This window comes from Theropithecus gelada, chromosome 6 (genome assembly GCF_003255815.1).
Source record: "Theropithecus gelada isolate Dixy chromosome 6, Tgel_1.0, whole genome shotgun sequence".
NCBI classification, from domain to species: domain Eukaryota; kingdom Metazoa; phylum Chordata; class Mammalia; order Primates; family Cercopithecidae; genus Theropithecus; species Theropithecus gelada.
Window position 1 is genome coordinate 61,998,967 of NC_037673.1, and position 23,078 is coordinate 62,022,044.

The window sequence follows — 23,078 nt, forward strand, 5'->3', positions numbered from 1 at the left end:
TGCTGCCATATCTTTAATTTTTCTATTTGAGAGAGAGTTTTAGTAACTTATTGTTTATCTTACTTGAGATTACTTTTGTTTGATGAATCAGAGGAGACAAATGTAGTTTTTTCTCCTTGTGGGCTATTTTAGTTGTTTATTGCTCATATTTTTTTTGTCTGACAATTTTGTATACATATTAATTTTAAAATATTAAAAAATATTTTGCCCAATACTAGATTAATTGCTTCCCATTTGTAGCACTCAGGGATATATACTTATTAGTTTTTCAGAAACCCCCATTTTGCTACCAGTTTGATAAATATAAAAAGCTTAATTATTTCTGTCATGCTTGACTCAGTACGGAAGGGATCCCTTAGCTCAGGAGGGATTTTGATCATTAAAAGTTAGTATGATATGGGAAACATGGTGCTGTGAGGCAAAAGCCTTCACATACTGAAAATATAGATCATTAAAATACTTCTGCTGAATACTGAGTAATACGGTCTTTTTTACAACAGTCAGAATGTATTTCTTCTTGTAAATTCTGTTTTCTTGCTCTGAAAATAAGGTATTTATAAGATTGATTTGACTTTTTCTTTCTATTTTTTTCTTTCTTTTTTTTGGACTAGAAATTTTAGTTTACTTTCATTTGGAGAGGAAGCTGAGGAAGAAGAGGAGGAAGTAAATCGAGTTAGTCAGGTAATCTTTAATTTGTTCTAACTTATAAAAGAGATTAGGGTCTATATCTTACTATTGTATCTCCTGCTATGTCTGGCACAGCAGGTTTTACATGAGGCAGGCTCAGTAAGTGTTCATTGGATTTGTAAATTGATTTGTGGTCAGTAATATTTGCAACTTTTGAGATTATCCATGTAAAATTGTAGTGTTCATTTATGTTTAATGTTGGCATTTTTTAAAAGTCAGTTTGAACTAGACTTGCAGTTTTTTGAATGGTCAGACTTTATGATTCAGATCCTAACTGCTGTTTATTCAGGTAGTATGATGGATGATAATTATTATTATCATTACTGTTATAAACAGTCGCATTCCAAAACTCTTATATTCATTTTAATGTTATTTATATATATTTTGTTTATTTCATTCTCATCACAGCCCTTTGAGATCAGTGGTATTATTATCCTCATTTTACTCATGAATAAATTCAGCTATAGTTTATAATTTGCTCAAGGTAACATAACCAATAAGTAGCTACAGCAGGGAAATGAACCCAGGTCTTTGTAACTATTAAATCCATGTCCTTGAATTATGTAGCACCTCCTGGCCTTTTTATTCTGCTAGTCCTTCCTGTAGGCCTTTACATGTGGTTTTCTTGAATATTGCTTGCATCATAATACTCATTACTGAAACACAGTGTCTTGCCATTGTTTAGAGCAGTAATTCTGGTATGTATACTACAAGAAAACTATCTTCAAGGGTTTCTACTCCTAAAGGTTCTGATATGACTTTCTTCTTTGAAAATTAGTGAATACTGAGACCTAAAAGGATTAGGTTCATAGTCTTTATTGTTGTAATTAAAACTTTATAACCTATGAGCCTTACTTGCTTAACATAATTATCTATTTCTTACCAACTCTAACAATAACATTGAATTAAAAGCATATTATTATTATTATTTTTACTTCTTTATCCACATATTCCCTTATTAGTGAGCATGGTTTTTGTAGGCTAATGTTGGACGCTTAGTAAGCATTCTACTTAATACCCCTTGTGTTAAAATGTAATTAAAATGGGTGCGTATATGAAATGTTTTGGTCATAATTTTTTGTTGCTTTTTATTGTATCCTTGAGTGATGTATTTGATGGGATGGATTCAATTTCCACTTACCTATACACCAACATTCTAAACTCTAGGAGATAAGGCCAAATATTTCTCCTGCGCTCTTTTCCCTTGTTCAGAGCTGCTTTAGGAAACGTCTCTACTTTAGATGTCAAAACTGAATTCATTTTTTTACAAAAGCTTCATTTCCCAATTCCTTAATGTCACCAATCACTGTCACCTGAATATCCGAAGAGTCATCTTCTTTAGATGTCAGTGCACTACTAGTCTTGCATTGTTCATGATTCAAATTTATGCCTCATCAAAATGATTTACTATGTGTCATGATTCTGTGGTTATGTTTGTGAATGGACAAAACCACGAATGTTAGATCTGGAAATTGTCAGGGTTCCTTTTCATTGATGTTTTCTAAAGATGTCGAGTTTCTTTGCATACCCTACCTTCCTCACAGCTCCCCCACCCTTGTTTTTCCTTTTGCTGGGAGTATGCTCTCTCCTTAAAGTGTTTTTCCTTTAAGATTTAGCTCTACTATCACCTTCTACTACTTCTACCTCTCCCTGCCACTGAACTCCCACCCAGGCTAAGCTAGGTACTTCTTTCCATGATAATCTGTCTATTCCCATCAAAGCATTTATCATACTGCAGTACAGTAATTTATTTTCTTATCTGCTAACTATACTATTTATTTTATGTAATCCCTATAACAACCATGCAATACAGATATTATTTTCCTTATTTTGTGGAATAAAGAAAGTGAAACTCAGAGAGGATTAAATCACTCATCCACAATCATGCAGTTAAGAGGTGGTAGAATCAGAATTTTGAACTGAGGTTTTTTTTTTAGCTAGTTAATCCCTCATATGATTATGAATGCTGTAGACGCTGTCTCCTTCAAGCCCAAGACATCTCAAAGGTTGGTGAGATATTTCACTGGTAGCATAGCATTCTAGGGTAGAAGGCAGCTGGGGAAGGCAGTTGGCCCATTGTCCTTCGCTAAATCCCATAGGGTCCTAGATAGTAGGTTGAGCAGCCTTAGAGAGCAAGGGCAGGAGAAAGTTTTTCTGCCAGCTTTTTTTGTTGAAACTAAATTTCTAGTCTAAAGTAAGTTTTGTTCACAATTACTTTGAGATAGACTTGACTAGGAAATTACTATGAATTTTTTCTATTTGTAACAGCAGCATGTGTTAAATGTTCAAAGATTATGTTCCTTCTGCCGTTTTCTACTGTGCAAAGTAGAAAACGATGTTTAAATTATACTGAATATTGTGGACTTATACTCCAAAAGCAATTTGCATTTCAGATTGAAATGTGCAAGGATACCACCACAGATAGTGCTGTCTTGCTCTTTATTTTCTTTCTTAAACCTGAAAAACACTAAACACTTTTAGAAGGACTGAGTAAAATCTTTTCTCTCTGCCAAAAAAATTACAACCCAAATACCGTTCATTATCAAAGGAGTATTATTATCTTAGTATTGTGTCATCATAGTTTTCTCATCTGGCTCTTTCACAGGGGGTGCTTTGTAATAAAGTTATCATCAAATGCTTGTATCTGACCCTCACATCTATATCTCTAGGCTGGTTTACTCTTTTTTTCTCCAGCTATTTATTGGACACTAGTTTCTCAAGCCCTGGCCAAGTCTTAACTCACTATCTTTTTCTTCTCAAACTTCTTATTTTGTGATTTCGTATTCCCTGGTGTCAATATCTTCCAAAGAAGGACTTTAGATTCCGTTGTGATGTTTTCACATATTTTTTCATTGCGCTGTCCTAGCAATTTTTTATCCAAGATGTATCTGTATCTCAAATCTATTTTTTCCTTTTAATTTATTGTTGCTACTACCCTTGTTCAGCCTTCAGTATCTCTAGACTGGACTGGTATGGTAGTCTATAGACTGGTCTCCCATCTCCCTTCTCCTATTCCTTCCACTACCAGAGCAGCCTTCCTGAAGCTTAAAATGTTATTTTTACTGTCTGTTTACTATATAAATAAGGCCAAATCTCTTGTCCTATTATTTCAAGATTCAACTTTCATGACTCTTCTTCACCAATTCTGCTCTTTCAACTAGTACTTGTTAAACTTTCCTGGTGATAAAAATCACTTGACATACTTTTTAAAAATTAAGAATCCTAGGCCTTATCTCAGACCCACTGAATTAGAATTTCCAAGTGAGGGGACTGGGAAGCTGTGCTTTTAATGAATTCCAGAGGAATTCATACCAAGGAAATGTAGGAAACACTACTTTAGCAGATCTGAATGATTTGCTGCTCTATATGTATGCCTTATCATTTCCATTTTTTGTGCCTTTTGTTCATGTTCTTTTTCTCACCTGAAAGGTCCCATCCCACCTCTGGATATCAAAGTCATATTTGTTTTCAACACCTGAAATGCCATCTTTTCTAAATGTCTTTTCCAGCTTTTAAAAATCTTTTTTTACGCAACCTTTGCCTTTCTTGTGATACTTTACATTTTCCTTTTAAACACATCTTTTTTGCTTTATTACAGAAGAAGCATATGACTATGTTTGCATTATACACTAGTCCAACATTATACCCTTTACTTTATAACTTATTAATTGTGTAGAGTTCTAGGCTGTGAGCTTGTTGCAGATAGAGTCTGTGCCATCTTTGAGTGGCAGTGTGCTGGAGTAGAAATAACATGGATTTGGGATCTTACAAATTCATATTAAAACTTTAATTTCCCCTGACACCCTGTAAGCCTTGATAACTTAGCCTTTCTGATCCTCAATTTTCCTTTCTGAACATGAAAATAGTATGTCCTACTTACTGTTATAAGGATATAGTTTTAATTTTGATTTATTGTACAATATTGAAAAATGTCTTTGAAAGTCAAATGCCTTAAAATAGAACAATATACTATACATTATAACTGGTATTTTAATCTCAGATAACTAAAGAATATAAGATTTCTCTAATATGATCATAACTATTATGTAGAATCTTATGCCCTTATGCCCAATCTAGAGGGCTGGTGAGAAATTTCATTATCAGCTCAGCCTTTTTGGGTAGGAAGCCATAATCTTGACACAATTGGCCTAGTGACCTTCATGAGCATTCCCATAGAGTCCAGTGGCTTGTGCAGCCCAGCCTCATTATTACCCACCAACAACCCATTCTTCACATACGATTGCATCTTGGCACACCGCAGAATTAAAAAAGTTAAAATCTACAGAATTTAACTTTTTTGTCTGCTTTATGTAATGGACAAGTAGGTAAGTTTAGTTGGAGAAAATAGAGTAACAAGAACAATACTGTTGGAATTCACTGGCTTAGAGAAAGGGAAATTGTTTTTGATTATATGAGATAAATTCTGGAGAGAATCCAAGTAGAAGTGTATTTTTGTTTATTTTGCTTATATACAGTTTTTTACACTACCATCACTGTTAAATACCTTAGTAAGAAGAAGGAAGACTAGCCTGAATGTTGGAAAACGGTGGCTAATAGAATATATTTCTTCAAAATTTAGCTTTACTATTTTTAAGTGTATGAAATGACTAGAGCCAAAGCCAAATAACTGTCTGTTCTGATGGCTAAGAATAATTTGCAGTTTCAGTGGTTGCATGAAATTAAATATTTCTAAAAGGCTTAAAAATAATTGTTTCATTCTTCATTTGGTTATCAAGTTTCTTTTTTCAGTGACTGCACAGTATTAATCTTTATTCCAGAACTTTTCTGCCCGATCACGAGTTAATAATTGGTGAAGTCTGAATTGAGGCTTTACTTTATGTGAAAGGAGAAATAAAATAGAGTCCTCTCTGGTTTATGGATTATCAGTGTGGGATTACAGGCACCCCTTCACCCCACTCACTTATTCATGACAAGGTGCCTCTCCCACATGGGTTAGCTTTCCTTCATTATTTATTTCAGTATCTTTCTAATGCCTGATAAAATCTCTTAGAATCATAGAATTTTATAGCTCAAAGGGATTTTGTCCAACTTCCTTTCTTTATAGATGAGGAAACTGAGCCTCTGGTTAAGTGACTTGCCAGACTGACTTCATTTCCTTTTTGATAGGATTGCATGATAGGGGGATGCCATAATAATCATATCTTGAGTTCAGAAAAGCACATTGTCAGACTCTCTCTTTATATTCTTTTGGACAACATGAAGAAATGTGATCTGGGAGATAGTACAGTCAGATAGATTTATAGCTAATTGAATACTTCTGCCCAAAGGGTGCTTTGTTGTCAACCCATGCCTATTTGAACTAGTAAGTTGAAATGTAATAGGAGTACATGTAAATTCTGTACTTGAGTTCAATAAAATCAGCTGAATAGGTATGACATAATAGCCTGTAAGTCCTAGTTGAATTACTAAGAGTAAGATCTCTGGAGTAAGGAATTTAACATTCTCTGCATTGTTTAGATCATATTTGCAACATTTTGTCCAGTTCTGAACGTATTTAAGGAAGATCTTGACAAACTAGATGCGTCCAGAGAAAGGGAAGGTAGTGGGGAGAACGGGGATGATGCCAAAAACCACCTCACATAGGGAATACAATGAGGAACTGGATATAATAATAATTTAGAGAAATAAAACTAAGTGAAAATATGATCCTAGACTTCAAATATTTGAAATATTTTTATCTGGAATATTGCTCCCTTCATATTGCTTTCTTAATGCTTTTATTTGAATGTCTGTATTGGTTTAAAATTTATTCATGAATCTTTACATATAACTTAAATATAAATGTCAGGAAATATTTTTCAAGTTAAAGCTTACAATCAAGATAACTAGTTTTTATGAGATAAGTTATACAACAGGCCCATTTTAAAAGTATCTCAAATAGCTAGATTTTTGTTCAGTGATCAAATTGTGCCACATTCAAAGTGAAACACAGAGCATTTCTTTCCCTACAAGACATAGTAACATTTTTACTTCAAATACAGAGTTATAAAAGGGCTTTTTCCTCACCCAGAAAAAGTTATCTTGATAGACAGTTTTGCCACTTTTGAGACTAAAGTAAGGATGTTTTGTCCTATTCTAGTTTATTTTATGAAATTAAATTTTCCCAAAAAACTTGGAAGGTGGCCATGGCATGGAGAATGGCTGCTAGGCTACTTACAAAGAGGAGGTCAGAAATGTTAAACAGTGTGATGTGTAAAATGTTTCTGCCTCATCAAATTGTATTCAACTTTAATTTGCTTATCTTTCTAGTTGTGTAGACTTAGCTAATTTTACAAAGGTATTAACATTTTATTAATTTCATATTGCTGTTTTAACAAATTGCCGTAAATTTAGTGGCTTTAAGCAAAGCAAATTTAGTATCATATATTTCTGTAGGTCAGAAGTCTGCAATAGGTTTAACTGGGCTAAATACCAAGGCGTTTGCAGGGCCTTCTTTCTGGAGTCTCTGGGGAGAATCTATTCCCTTGCCTTTTTCAACCTCTAGAGACTGCCTGTATTCTTTGGCATGCCCCTTCTTCTATCTTCAAAGCCAGTAATAACTGGTAAAGTCTTTCCCATGCCGCATCACTCTAAATTTAACTCTATTGCCTCCCTCTTTCACTTGTAAGGACTCTTGTAATTACATTTGGACCCATCTTGATAATCCGGGATAATGTCCCCACCTCAAAATCTTTCATTTGTATGCAAAGTCTCTTTTGCCATTCAAGGTGATATGTTCATAGGTTCTGAGGGATTAGGACATGGACATCTTAGGGGGCCATTGTTCTGTCTAATGAATGTCTAAACTACTCTATATAGTATGCCTAATAACAGGCCTTATTTGTAGTTATAGAAGGTAGAAGGTAGGGTTGGTTGGATGATTGGAAAATATACATGAATTTTTTTTTTCTCTCCAATCAGAGAATTTCCTAATAATAGGAGCCATTTAAACAGAAATGTGTATGTGTGTGCGCGCGCGCGCGCGTGTGTGTACTAATAAGCTCATTTGTGGTGTTGAGACATGGTTGACCAGTCAGCAGTGATGTCAAGGAGATTCCCGCATTGCCTGGGAGAAAAGACTGTGGCCCCTACAATCCCTTTTTTAACTTGTAAATTTTTCTGGTTCTGTGCTGAAGGTCTCATAGTGTATTTGTCAGGGTTCTACAGAGAAACAGAAGCAGCCAATAGGATGTGAGAGAGAGAGACCGAGAATAAACTAGATCCTTTTATCTATTAATCTATCACTTTATCTCTTTATTTATAGGAATTGGCTCTTGCAATTGTGGGAGCTGGCAATTCCAAAATATGCAGAGTAGGCCAGCAGTCTGGAGCCTCAGGGAATAGTTGATAAGTCCAAAATACACAGGCTGGAAACTCAGGCAGGGTTTCTTTGTGACAGTCTTGAGGCAAAATTGTTTCTTCCTTGGGAAACCTCAGTTTTTGCTCTTAAGGCCTTCAACTGTTTAGATGGTGCCCACCCACATTGTGGAGTGTAATCTGCCTTCTCAAAGCCTACTAATCTAAACGCTAATCTTTTTTTTTTTTTTTTGAGACGGGGTCTTGCTCTGCCGCCCAGGCTGGAGTGCTGTGGCCGGATCTCAGCTCACTGCAAGCTCCGCCTCCCGGGTTCACGCCATTCTCCTGCCTCAGCCTCCAGTGTAGCTGGGACCACAGGCGCCCGCCACCACGCCCGGCTAATTTTTTTTTTGTATTTTTAGTAGAGACCCGGTTTCACCTTGTTAGCCAGGATGATCTCAATCTCCTGACCTCGTGATCCGCCCTTCTCAGCCTCCCAAAGTGCTGGGATTACAGGCGTGAGCCACCGCGCCCGGCCTAAACACTAATCTTATCTAAAAAATGTTTTCATAGCAACATCTAGACTGGTGTTTCACTAAACGGTTGGGCACCATTGCCTAGCCAAGTTGACTCATAAAATTATCCACACAGAGTTAGAGACTTAGCCCCAGACCTTCCAGCTTCTTGGCCAGTGTTGCTCCTGTATACCTTCCTCCTCCCTCCCTCCCTCTTTTCCTCCCTCCCTCCCTCCTTTCCTTCCTTCCTTCCTCCCTCCCTCCCTCCCTCCGTCCCTTCTTTCCTCCTTCCTTCCTTCTTTCCTCTCTTTCTCCATCCCTCCCTTCCTTCCTTTCTTTCTTCTCTTTCTCTCCCTGTCTCCCCCATCACTTCCCCCACCCCTTCTCTCTTCCTCTGCTCCCTTCTACCTGTATTCTATGTCGTTCCTACTGTTTTGCTGCCTCTTTGTTCTTGGATATGAAGTTCTAGACAACGTAATTTTTCTGTGCCCCTCTGATTTTCATTTGTACATTTGTTTGCAGATAGTTTTGAAATTTCTGTGAAGCCCCTAACACTGAATTCACTAAATATATTTAGTATTTCATTCATCATCTAAACCTTTTAATTAGTCAACTTATTTTAAGCAATTTTTTAAACATTTAAAAATATATGTGGTGTTTGTTCTTCCTTCAAATTCACTGTTACCTGATGGTATAAATAAGAACCTTAAAGTAGGTCATTCAGAAAGAATAGGCATTAAAGGGAAATGTCTGAATTCATTTTCACCCTCTTAATGATTGTCTCCTAATTTCTTCAGTTCATCTCCAATTTGCTTTCTCTCCCTGCAGGGTTCAGAGTCTACTGTAGTGGGAAGAGAGGCCTAAAAATTTGCCTTTTCATATATTTCTATACTAATTTAGTTTTAAAAGTTAATTAAAATTTGAAATGGTAATGATTATTAAAATTAAACACAGTTTCCTCCTATTGTCAAGTCTTATTTTAAATTCATATAAAACAAGTTTTTTCTTTTTCCTTCCAGCTGTTTAAAGTAAGTTTTGGAAGACAAACAAGAACCTTTTTAAAAAAAATTAATTAATTTTTAAATTAGCTAAATGAAGCTAATTAACATATGAATTACCTCACATACTTATCATTTCTTACAGGGAGAAAACTTAAAATCGCTCTTAGTGATTTTCAAGAGTACAGGAACTCATTTTAAAAATATATTAACAATGAAATTAACAATTGTAAACTAACATTCACAAAGAAGTGAAATAATATAGCTCATTAATGGACCAAGAGTTTACTTAGAGATCTAAATTCTAATCTTGCTTTTGCTATTTATTAGTGTAAGTCATTTTCCGATCAGTGGACTAAAAAGCTAGAACAGAGGATCTGAGGCCAATTCTGACTGTGGTGTTTATGATTGTGACTTTATAAGGGAACCAGGTGGGGAGAATTAATAAAGGACTGTTTCTGAGGGTAGATGAAAATAATCTGATGGCCAGAGATACAGGAGAAAGGAATTTTAAGGAAGGAAAGCATGAATGAAAGATGTTCAGGCTTTTATTCTTGTTTAAGTTATTTGATGTTCACTGTACACTTTTGCAGATAATCTCATTTAATTCTCTGATGTGAAATAGGCAAGGCTGTTACAATTATTATTTCCATTTTGTAGGCAATGTTTCTGAGGTCTCTTGAGATCACTATGTTTCAACAAATGGTAGATGTTTTAGACTAAACCCCATGTAATTATGGAATATTACATTTTGCAACTCATTTGGTCCAACCATCATCTTTCTTCTTGTCCTGTGTTCTTTCTACTACACCACCTTCTGTTTTGTGAATATTTCCCCCATTTTTCATACTTGGAGAAACATTATCCAGTAATTAGATGACATTTTGCTTTTCCATCTTTCCTCAGTTTAGGTAAGTTTATGAAATTAGATATATAGATTAATTGCATAATTCAGATTCTATGGCTTTTTAAAACTATGAATAATAGCATATTTAGATTAACTGTTGGAGAAAGTTTTGTATTATGAAATTGCACTATATGCATGTTTTAATTGATTAAATCTATAGAGAGCTCCATATTAATACAGAAATTAAAATATATTTAAGAGCCTGTTTTTCAAATTAAAAGTGGTGAAGGGAGCTTGAGGGAAAGAAGTGTTTTCATCTCTCTGTGTCTGTTTAGATGTCATTTAAACATTTTAGTTAACATACTTTGTAATCAATTTTCCATATAAAATTTTCTTCAAAATTTTTCAAAGCAGAAATTATTCTTTCTGTCAACTCTAATCTCTTAACTATTCACTTTTATATGATTAGTTGGGAGTTGGGGTGGTGAGCATCTTCCCACCTCAAGATACAGGGTGTAAGTTTGAGGTGTCCCACCCCGCAGTAGGGAAATCTGTAGAATAAGAGATTGCAGCTCTGAAACCCAGCCAGTGTTCTGGGCCCATAGGGGCCTAGAGGAAAATAAAATGGATACATTTAGATTTTTGATCTACAGGTACTATTGTCAGACAGACCTGGATTTAAACCCTAGATCCTCTACCACTGACTAGTTTTGTGACCTTTAGTAAATTACTTAATCTCTTTAACCATCTGTAAAATGGGGCTAATAATTTCCACCTCATATACTTTAATTTGGGGACAGAAGAGAGGAGTAGCAATACTATTTGAAGCACAGTGCCTAGCACAAAGAATATACTTAATTCTTGACTGGGCACGGTGGCTCATGCCTATAATCCCAGCACTTGGGAGGCCAAGGCGGGCAGATCACGAGGTCCTGGCCAACATGGTGAAACCCCCTCTCTATTAAAAATACAAATATTAGCTGGGCATGGCACTGCACACTTGTAATCCCAGCCACTTGGGAGGCTGAGGCAGGAGGATCGTTTGAACCCCAGAAGGTATGTTGCAGTGAGCTGAGATCGCACCACTGCACTCCAGCCTGGTGACAGAGCAAGACTCCATCTCAAAAAAAAAAAAAAATATATATATATATGTATACACACACACACACACATATATACATACACACACATACATATACACACACATATATACACACATATATATACACAAATGTATATTTAATACTTAATAGCAGCATTAGTTTTTGTTTTATCATGCTACTTAAACCTTTTTATGTCTTGTTTCCCTTCTAAAATGTACATTTGTTGAAAACATGAACTTTGAAATTAAAGCATTTAATAAATATTTGGTCATTGATAAATATTCTCATGCTCAAGAGGCTCTTCTATATCTTTTTTTGCTGTTGGTAAGTAGTTCCTTGGGGATGCACTCATCTTTTGCTTGAGTAACATTTTAAAAAGTGATTCTGTGTAGTATAGGTGGCATATTTGAAGAATAATAGAGTGCATTTATTTCAAAGTACTCTTGTGATCTAGCTTCTAAGTTATAGGGGTCATAAAAATGAACTAGTTTCATTGCATACAAATTATGATGAGAATTTAGTGCTTCAAGTTGGTAATTCAGCAGACTTCTTTTTAATGATATTTTTTAAAGAAAAGGTGTTTTTAAAATACTATTTTCAGTCAATAGAAGAGTAAGATTCTTACTTATAAAACTTTAGTTTGTATTGAACCTTTCAGGGATACGTCTTTTGCTAACCATATTATATCATTGCTAGGTTTTATGTAAATTTGTTAACTCGTCATTTAGGAATACTGTTTATTTCCCCCCTCATGATTATATTGTACATTCTTTCCAGAGCATGAAGGGCAAAAGCAAAAGTAGTCATGACTTGCTTAAGGATGATCCACATCTCAGTTCTGTTCCAGTTGTAGAAAGGTTAGTCCATTGTTGGTGTGATCCTAAGTTCTTAATTTTCTGGGTCAGATAATTTTCTTGCTTCCTCTGTGAGTAAACAGTCAGTACTCATAAATCAAAAATTTCAAAACCAACCAAAAAAATAAAGCATTTTGATAACAGAGATAGAGAACTTCAAGCTTGATAGAGAGAAACACTCTAGTCACTTTTGCACTTGCTCTCTACCTCTGTTGAGTAAGTTACATTTAAAATTGTTTTACCATTACGTGTTAGGACGGGAAACTGTTTGCTTTAACAGTTTAATGTTTAATTCAAGGTTGTTTTGCTGTTTTTCCTTGAAGCATTTTTGCCTTAATTGTATCATGAATGAACAAATTCAAGTCGAAGGTTTTTGTGAAGAAGTTACCAGTTTGGGGGCCAGTCCGCTGACTGTAAATTCTCACATACTTTGAGGAGTTAACAGAAAGTTGTCTTGCTACCTTTGTTCTTCTCTTTGAGAAGGGAAGATGTCTTGGTGTTAGATGTAATTGCACGAGATAAACTGGGCCAGTATCTCAAGGGGCACTACAATGCTGTTGTACTCAGTTTAGCTCATTTTTGAAACTCCTGTTTTAGGACAATCTTTTCTTAATATCCTTTTATTTGAAGGATTTGGGGTTTTTTAGCAAGAATACTTCAAGCCAATAGAAGAAATTGTTCTTTGCAGACCATTGTTCATAAAAATAGCACTGTTGGTTGTTGTTTGCTTTTTTTCTTTCAAATTCTAGTGAATGCATATATTTGCTAATGAATCATACTTGTTCCACTTATAAAGAGTGTTTCCATCTGTTCTATAATGCCCTTCTTAAATTCCTATGTTGAAATACATTTTTGGAATGTTATTCCCAGCAAACTATTCTAAATTTTTGGTTTACAAAATAATTGTATTAGTTTTACCTTGAAACTAAAATTTGTTTTGCTTATTTTTTTATAGTGAAAAAGGTGATGCAGCGGGAGATTTAGATGATGTAAGTATTTATTTTGGTATAAATATAGTTTGAACAATTCATAGAAAGTACAAAATTTTTACAAAGACTTAATTTTGTTCTTAAAAAGTAATGTACATTACTTTTTATAGTATAGTATAATGTATAACTTTTATAGTTATATATGTCAAATTTTGGAAAAATATGAAAAATAGAAATTATCCATTTAGGTATTAGAATATTTCCTTCCTCTGGGGGTGTGCGTGAGTGTGTGTATATATCTCTCTACAACATTAGAATCTTATATATGAATTTCTAGTCTGTTTTTTTCTCCCCTTCACATAACATTACATTAATACTCAAACTTGAGATGTTATAATTTTATTGTGTTAAAAGTTTAAGTGTTGGTGTGTGGGCATCCTACATGATACATGGGAAATGCTTTGATCAGTCATTTATAGTAGTGTCCCCTTTTTATATACACATTTCAAAAGATTCTCATTCAAGACTGTAGTGATCTTTGTTAGTTGTGTTGGGTAATAAAGCTAACAAAACAGAAGGAAGATTTTCCTTTAATACATAAGAGTCAAGTTTTGCAAATTATACATATGCCACTTTGTATATAAAAACCCATTAATCTGTGCATTATATAATTTACTAGGAAGTACATAACTTTCCATGCACGAACATAGATTTATCTATTATCACAGTCAAAAGAGAAGGCTCTCTCTGGCTATCAGTAGGAGATAGAGAGAGGATGAATATCTGACCTTGTCAAGAAAACCTTCCTGGAAGAGATGATGGTGTTTATGTCTTATATGAGAGTTAGGAGTTAGATAAGTCAGAAAAGAAAGTGGTGAAGGGCAGGGTCCCTCTAGCTCAGAGAACAGCATATACTAAAGCATGGAAATAAGGAGAGATTATACCTTATTTAGGAAATACAAACGGAGATTTAAAGTTTCAAGGAGTCTGTCTTGTGAAGAGCAAGGAAGAAGATTATTGAAGGTAAGGGGAACTGCATATACAAAATAGTCCGAAGCAGGAGAGTTTGGTGTGTTCTAAGAGCTGCAAGCAGGCCAGCGTGAACAGGATGTGGTGACAGGCCAGAGCTTCATTACAGAGCTTCATAGGCCGTGGTGAGGAGTTTGAATTTTTTCTCAAAAGGAAGTGAGGAACAGTTGAAGGGTGTTGGTTAAAAAGAAGGATGCTGTGATCAATTTTGCATTTCAGGAAGATCACCGTTGGTGATATTATAGAGGACAAATTAGAGGAAACAGACTGATGTCAAGGACAGCCACTGGGAAGCTATTGCAGGAGGAGAGCTTGATATAAGACCACAGCTGTGAGATGGGAAAGAGGTAGATTTGAAAGAGGTCTAGGAGGTGACTGATTCCATACTATGAGGTGAGGGAGGAGTAGTCCAAGACAACCACAAAGTCTCTGGTTTGGGCAACTTGTTAGATGGGTACAAAAGAAAGCATAGGGTTGAGATGGAGAGAAGGATGAAAAGTAATGAGCTTAATTTTATACATTTCAAGATTGAAGTAATTTGGAGACATCTGTGTAACATAATATGGGTCTAGAAGATAGGATCAATGTATAGGATAGAATGTAAAAGTATAGATTTGCTCTTAATATCACGGGTGGGTGACTAAAACTGTGGATCCTTTCCCAGGAAAATGTCCTACATTCACAACCAAAATTATATGAATTTGCCGGGAATTTTTTCAGATCTCCTGAGGCCTGAGCATGGAAGGCCTAGGTTGGTGGTTGTCAACTTTTAGTGCTTAAACATCTTGTTGAAAACATTCATAATTTCTGCCCCCAGAGATTTTGGTTCAATAAGTCTGCAATGAGGACTAGAATTTCAGGTGTTAATAAACAACTATGTAATACCATCTAAAGACCAGACTTTGAGGACCACTGCTTTAGGGGTCCACAAGTCTCAAATTAAGAATCCTGCTTTCACTACGACTCACCAGATCAAAGAAAGAATCACGAAATAAAAATGATCCACTTGGGGTTATTTCTTCCTTCTTCTCTCCCCTCTTTCTTCCCTTCATTCCTCCCTCTGTTAATGCTGGGTACCATTCTAGGAGTTGAAGATACAACAGTAAGCAAAACAGGCCAGAATTTTAGCCCTCATGGAGTGTATGCTATAATTGGATGAGAGACAATACACATACAAATAATTAAAATGTATGGTGTATCAGATAGGTGATAAGTACTTTGGAAAATAAGCCAGGGAAGGGGAAAGAGTACTGGAGGTAAGTGTGTGGTTCTGCCATTTTAATAGGGTAATCTCATCACCAAGATGGTAATATTTGAGCAAAGATCCGAAGGAGATGAAAGAGCAAGCAGTGAAGAGATATCTGGAATAGAGTGTTTGTTTCAGGCCGGAGAGAACAACAACTCCAAAGCTGGCTAGTGTTGCTGGGCTGGAGTTGTAGGAGATTATGTCAGGGAGGTTTAGACTGCATAGGGCCTTGAGTGAGTTGGGGACCCACTAGAGGGTTTTCAGAAGAGAAGTGATGCTATGACTTGGATTATAGAAATCTCAGCTTCTGCACTACACCTCTTCTACCTGAGTTGATCCGTGTTGAGGTCAGTATGCTGCCCAACTGCCTTCAGAAGCCACATTTCCCACTGAGATAAGAATAGGAATATAGACAGATACAATAGCCCGGGTGATATAGGGGGTGAAGTCTGCTGCACAAAGGAGCTGGGCATGAATTGAGCAAACAACCTTTCCTGGGGTATCCCATAATTACATAGTTGGCTTAGAGCAGAACCCAGGGCTATTCCCACCTGTAGCAGATTCTTCAAAGGCTTATAATTCAACACAAAAGAAAACAAAATAAAGAAAAACCTAGTTTAGAATGCAATAAGGAGATTCAGTGGATGCAGTAGATCTCTAGAAATGAAAGGGGAAATTGAGTGCCTGGCAAATACTCATTTTCCATTTCTACAGGATGGAGAAGATGAAAGTGCAGAGTATGATGAATATGTTGATGGTGATGAAAAGAACCTGATGAGAGAAAGAATTGCCAAAAAGTTAAAAAAGGACACAAGCGCGAATGTTAAATCAGCTGGAGAAGGAGAAGTGGAGAAGAAATCAGTCAGCCGCAGGTGAGTCAGTTACTGTGCTAGGTATCAGACTTTTTGTCTTTTTATATTTCACTTTAATTCAGATTGAATCCTCTCTTCAGCTAATTTTTAAAATACTATTTTCATATTGTTTGATAAACATAACAGTTGTACAAATTGGCCCAGTAGCGGGCCTAAAATAAAATACACCAAGCTTAAAGTAAACATAGTAATGATCCTGTGAGTTCAATTCCATTTTATTTCTCTCTGATCCTTTTTTAGGAAGGCTCTATAAGTTCATATATATAGGCTAATAATGTATTAGCTAGATGTGAAAGAATGCATTTGTTAAATACCAGTGAGAGCAGTAGAGTAATTGTGTAGAAAGAAAAGAGACATCCTCAAATAATTTAGGTGAGCAAAATTTGTCAAAATTGATGAAGAAAATGTGTGGGCCTGAAAACGTTCTTAAATATCTTTTCAAGTCTGATTTACCAAATACCATATACCTATCCTAAGCTCAGTAGTATCATAAAATAAATTTCAGCAAATGATGAAAAGTTTACTGTCTGGTGATAAAAGTTTGTTGGATTTATAACTCAACATTTTATTCTCCTACAATTCAACTTAATTGAAAAAATTATCTCCTTTGTGATTCTATTTCAACTTCATAGTATACATTTTAAATAACATTGCTTCAATTATTTAAAGCAATATTTAAAATAATTAATTATTGTTTTCTTCAAATACTATTTGGGGATAAGATGAATGTAACTACATTTAAATAACATTCTTTTTCTCAATCATGTTTCTCAACCACATGTAGAAAAACTGAAAAAGGATTTCCATGCTATCATTGCATAGCTCCCTCAATTTTTTTCTTTATGTAATCAAATAAAAATGATTCCCAGAAATTTCCACTAAAAGCGTAGCTTTGAACATTTAGAAATGGCACTTAGGAGTCATCTTAAATGTCTTTTTTCCAGCAATATTCACCCGACACTCAAGTAATCACTGTTGAATAATTTTATATACTAAATTATATTGTATATACTATATATAGTAGCTAATATAGACTAAAGATTTTAGTGATCATATGCATGCTTCTAGATTCATAGAGTTGAAAAACCTCTCATTAGCACTGTGACTTTTAGTTAAATCATGAATATAATTATGGATACATAATGTTTTATTCCACTCATTCAAGGCATGTGTTTTCTTATTTTAAAAAATTATGAATTTTTTTAAAGGTTAGGTTTATAATGTAACAAAAATATATTTAAAAATTTTAATAGATGAACCAACCAAATATTTATGTTATATTTAAGTGTTCCTTAAACTCCCAACTCTGTCTTATAGGCTTTAATAAATTTCAAGTATTTATATACCCTATAATATAAATTATAATTTAGCAATGCTAAATTTTATATAAGAACTGAAGTTTATTTTTAATGCACCTTTCATAAGTGTCTTTAAAAAATTGTTTAACTAATGTTAAGAAAAGTCAAAGTTTGCATTTTCCAAAATTATGTTCACTCTTACAATTAAGGGTTATTCTTAAAAGATTTCCTTGGCTGTAGTTTGGGCCTGATGACCAAACATGGCATTGATAGCTAGATTTAGGAATCTGATCTATCATGAGAATACTGGAGAGCCATTGAAGTTTTTACAGGCAAATGATACACTGAGATTGTATTTAGTATGGCGAATGGATTGATAGAAGAGTGTTTTGGGCCATTATACAAAATACCATAGACTGGATGACTTAAACAACAGACATTTAAAGCTTAGTTTTTATGCTGATTTCTCACATAGGAACGTATATATCCACTTACTAATGTAAGCAGTTTTTCTCTTTTTATAAATCAGTATAATTTGCAAAATTAAAATCGCATAATTTGTACTATTCACTGTAGAGGAAAAAGCTATATTCAAGTGCATTGCAAGTCTACTAAGAAAAGTAAATTAAATAAATTACAAAAGTAAATTAAATACTTTTCTACTAAGAAAAGTAAATTAAATAAGAAATAAGTCTCCAAAGGTGGCTTGAATATTTTAGGTAAACATGAGTATTGTGGACATTATTGGATTCTTTTAGGTAAAATAATTGGCAAAGTATGCCTTTGTAAATGGTGCAAACAGCACACATTTATTTATAACTGTTTTGTTCCCCCACATTTTCATTATTCACATTCTCTACTCTCCCTTCTTCATCCTATCTCTCCTACCTACAAAGAGAAACAAAAGAAAAATAAGGTCAGGATAGTAGAGAAAGTACAAAATTTCAAAGGGAAGAAACAGTTTTTTCCTCTAGTGTAGAAATTTCCATGATTGTGTCATGACCATGTATTTTTTCAGTTCGTGAAGTTGCCAAAATCAGACCCTGGCATGGTGGCTCGTGCCTGTAATCCCAGCTGCTCAGCAGGCTGAGGTGGGAGAATTGCTTGAGCCTAGGAGCTCTAGGCTGCAGTGAGCTATGATCGTGCATGGGTGACACAGCAAGACCCTGTCTCTAAAAAAATAAAAATAAATTTTAAAAAATTTCCAGATCATTAGTACTTTTGGTTATTTATACCAGCAAGTCTCTGGAGTTAACTTTATGGTTAAAAAATAAAACAACAAAACATAGGAAAGCTCCAAATGTACTGAAAAATTACAATGTGGTAAAAAGGATAATTATATTTAAAGGAAAGTCACTGCTCAGTTTGAGTCGTAATGGGTATAGCTGCCAGCCAGATAGGATGTCAGTGTGAAATCATTATCTATTAAAAAATGAGTACTCTTGATACATAACTTCTCGTCTGGTTGTGCTTGAAGTACTCTATTATCCTTTGGTCATTTTTCCATTTAAGCAGTAGGATCAAAGACTAGACTAGCCTACCAGCCCTTTAAGCAAGGAGCCATTCAAAGTATAATTTTACTGAAAATGTATGGTATTGCTTCTTTTGGTAAGGAAACATCCGGAATCTGTTAAAACTGTTTATCACTTTGGATGTTAAACCTACACATGTATTTATTGAGTGCTTAATATTTAAACTAGAGAATGATATTTAACATATAGTTTTCAACAAGTTTACATACAGTAAGATCTTCTCCTAGTAATGTGTTCGCAACAGTGTCTGTAGTTGTTCATTTGAAAAAAGGGCTCAGGGGAAATACAAATCCAAAATGCTTCCTAGTTTCTCTCCTTAGAGAATAGGCACCCTTATATCTATTCTGACTTCCTGGGATTTCTAATCCCTTTCCTCTTCCCTTTTTAAAATGTACCAATCCCACTTTCTTTCCAGCCCACTTTCTCTATGCCTATATCTTGACTACTGGATACAGCTCAGCAGAATCACACAGCTATATACAAGCTGGTATTATTATGGATTTCTAGATTCCAGCCTCAGCTGTGTCTCCAGTGCTTCCTTTTTACTCACTCGCCACAATGTTTACTTCACACTTCAAACTCACTCACTCAGTCGATCACCTTGCTGCTGGTTTTTTTATGAAATGAGAGTGAATTTCTTCAACCCATATTCCTTTATCTTCCTCGCTTCAAGAGTAAAAACTAACTAAACCATTCCATTTTATTTCCTATCCCTACCTCCTTCCTATTTATTTCTAAATACACATCATTTAGCTTCTTGCCTACCACTCCACTGAATCTACTCCCACTAAGGCCATCTTATTGATAATCGACTGACTATTTTCCAATTTTTTTTTCTTGGTCTCCCTGCTATGGAGATTTTTGTCTCTTCTCTCTCGAGACTAATCTCTCTCAAGAACCTTACTATTTAAAGTGTGATCTGTGAAGCAGTAGCATTAGTATCACTTGGGAACTTGTTAGAAATACCGAGTCTCAGGTCCTGTCCTATACATTTTTAATTAGAATTTGCATTTTAACAAGATCCCCGGGTTATTTGTATGTGCATTAGTTTGAGAAGCAGTCCTGTAGAATATTACTTTTTATCCCTAGTGCTCATGGACAAGTTCAAGTTTGTATCATGTTAGTTCCAAGGTCAGCAAGTTGGTACTATGTTCCCTGACTCCCTAGTGCAAACCTATGTGCACCCTTTCTACACTTCTGTAATAGTATAGTATTAAGTTATATATATATATTTTTCTTCTTTGTGTATCCTTATACTGTAACTTTCTTGAAAGTAGTGATCATGTCCATTTACATTTGTATCTCCATGTTCAAACAGCATAGATACCCAAATATTTTTGTAAATACATGAGTAAAAAATGAATACATTCTTCTTTGACAAATCACTTTCTCCTCTGGGTCTTGTAAGTAGCTTGCTTGTATTTTCAATTGGGATTTATTGATTTGCCTCTCCTTTGCCTAAACTAAGCTCTTTAGAGACTACATCTTATTTATCTTTATCTCCTCAGAGGCGGCTAATATCGTAACTATATAGTAACTGGTCATTCAAGTTTGTGGAATGAGTGGATAAATAAAAGATTGAATTCATTGTGTTCCATGATAGGACCGGTTTTCACTCCCAACTGCACATTAGGCTCATGGAAGAGGCTTTGAAAAATACTAATTCCTAGGCCCTTCACCCAGAGATTCAGAATTGTTTGGTCTGAGGTAAAGTCTGGGAAGATCCTTTTTTAACTTTTAAACTCTTAATTTAAGTATAATATACAAACAGTGTGTCTATTAACTATATTTCATGGTGCACATAAGTATACAGCTAGCTAAATTTTTACAAACTAAATATATCCGTATACCCATCACCCAGATCAAGAAACAAAAAATTACCATTGCCCATAAATTCACCTCTTGCCCCATTCTAGTTACTTACCCCTCATCTCCTAATAGTAACCACGTTTCTAACTTTTAAAATAATCTTATTTTTCATTGACAAATAGTAATTGTATATATTTATAGGTTACTATATGATGTTTTGCTGTATGTATTCATTGTAGAAAGATTCAATCAGGCTAACTAACGTATTTATCCACTTCAACAACTTACCTTTTTTGTGTGTAGTGAGAACATTAAAAATGTATTCTTTTAGCAATTTTGAAATACATTAACTATGGTAAGCATGCATTACAAAGCTTTTTCCTTTTTTTGTTTTTGAGACGGAGTCTTGCTGTGTCGCCCAGGCTGGAGTGTAGTGGCGCAACCTCAGCTCACTGCAACCTCTGCCTCGTGGGTTCAAGCGATTGTCCTGCCTCAGCCTCCTGAGTAGCTGGGACTACAGGCGCCCGCCACCACGCCCGGCTAATTTTTGTATTTTTATCAGGGACGGGGTTTCACCATGTTAGCCAGGATGGTCTCAATCTCCTGACCCCGTGATCCGCCCGCCTCTGCCTCCCAAAGTGCTGGGATTATAGGCGTGAGCTACCGTGCCAAGCCACAAAACTTATTCTAGTCTAAGCAAACTTTGAGAAATGTCTGTTTAGATCTTTTGCCTATTTTGTAGTTGGGTTATTTGTTTTACTGCTGTTGAGTTGTTTAAGTTCCTTATATATTTTGTGTATTAGCCCCTTACCAGATGTATGATTTGCAAATATTTTCTCCCAATCCATGGGTTGTCTCTTTATTCATTTCCTTTGCTGTGCAGAAGTTTTTTGGTTTGACGCAATCCTACTTGTCTATTTTTACTTTTGTTGACTGTGTTTTGAGAGTCCTATCCAAGAAATCATTGCTGAGATCAGTGTCAGCGAGCTATTCCCTGCCCCACCCCCCCTTTTTTTCTAGTAGCTTTACAGTTTCAGGCCTTATTCTTAAATCTTTTGTACATTTTGAGTTGAGTTTTGCATATAGTTTGAGATAAAGGTCCAATTTCATTCTTCTGCAGGTGAATATCCAGTTTTCCCAACTTTTATTGAAGAGACTTTTCTTTATATATTGTGTGTTCTTGATGCCTTTGTTGAAAATCAATTGACTGTAAATACCTGAGTTTATTTCTATACTTTCTATTCTATTTAGTTGGTTGAGGTGTCTGTTTTTATGCAAATACCATGCTGTTTTGATTAAAATAGCTTTATAATACATTTTAAAATCAGAGAGCCTGATGCCTCCCACTTTGTTCTCTTTGGTCAAGATTGCTTGGGCTATTTGGGGTCTTTCCTGGTTCTGTACTAACTGTAGGATTTTTTTTTCTATTTCTGTGAAAAATGACATTGTAATTGTGATAGAAATTGCCTGGAATCTGTAGATCACTCTGGGTAGTATGGACATTTTAATATTAATTCTTCTAATCCATGAATCCAGAATGGGATATCTTTCCATTTATTTGTGCCTTCTTCAATTTATTTCAATGTTACATAGTTTTCAGAAGACAGATCTTTTAGCTTCTTGGTTAAGTTTATTCCTCTAAGTATTTTTTTAATGCTATTTCTAACATCAAAAGCATACATTAATTTGGGGCACTATACTTTATCAAAACTCTCTAAATATTCTAATATGCATTCAGTGTTAAGAATTCTACTCCCAAACACATACCTCCATGATTATTTCTGAGGTATAGAATAATGTAAAAGTGGACGATATTTTGTAAGGTTACCTCAGGTCTTTCACAGGACTTTTGCAGTTCAACAGGGTTAAAGACATTTATCTCAGCTGCACTTGGTTTTAATCTTAAGAAAGATAAAAGGGTCAAGAAAGTGAGAATCAAGTAATTTTAGAGAAAGAAAATAAGATATTTGAGTGTTCCTAATGTTTTTTTAAAATGTGGCTGATAAGGAATAAAATCAGTATCTCTCAACCTTGTTGGTACATTTGAATCAACCCATTCCTGA

The 23,078-nt window shown here is 35.0% G+C and overlaps 1 protein-coding gene across 5 annotated transcripts in view; it reads left to right on the top strand.

Annotated features, from left to right (window-relative positions):
* CWC27 (CWC27 spliceosome associated protein homolog) overlaps positions 1-23,078 on the top strand; it is a 256,746-nt gene that overhangs the window by 19,613 nt on the left and 214,055 nt on the right. For 4 of the 5 annotated variants that reach the window (XM_025389139.1, XM_025389137.1, XM_025389140.1 and 1 more), the window contains exons 7-10: positions 612-681; positions 12,224-12,303; positions 13,256-13,289; positions 16,219-16,376. In XM_025389139.1, the coding sequence (XP_025244924.1) occupies positions 612-681; positions 12,224-12,303; positions 13,256-13,289; positions 16,219-16,376 (342 nt within the window). Of the gene's footprint in view, positions 1-611; positions 682-12,223; positions 12,304-13,255; positions 13,290-16,218; positions 16,377-19,621; positions 20,584-23,078 lie in introns of those variants that run through there. The other variant, XM_025389138.1, reaches the window with a different exon arrangement.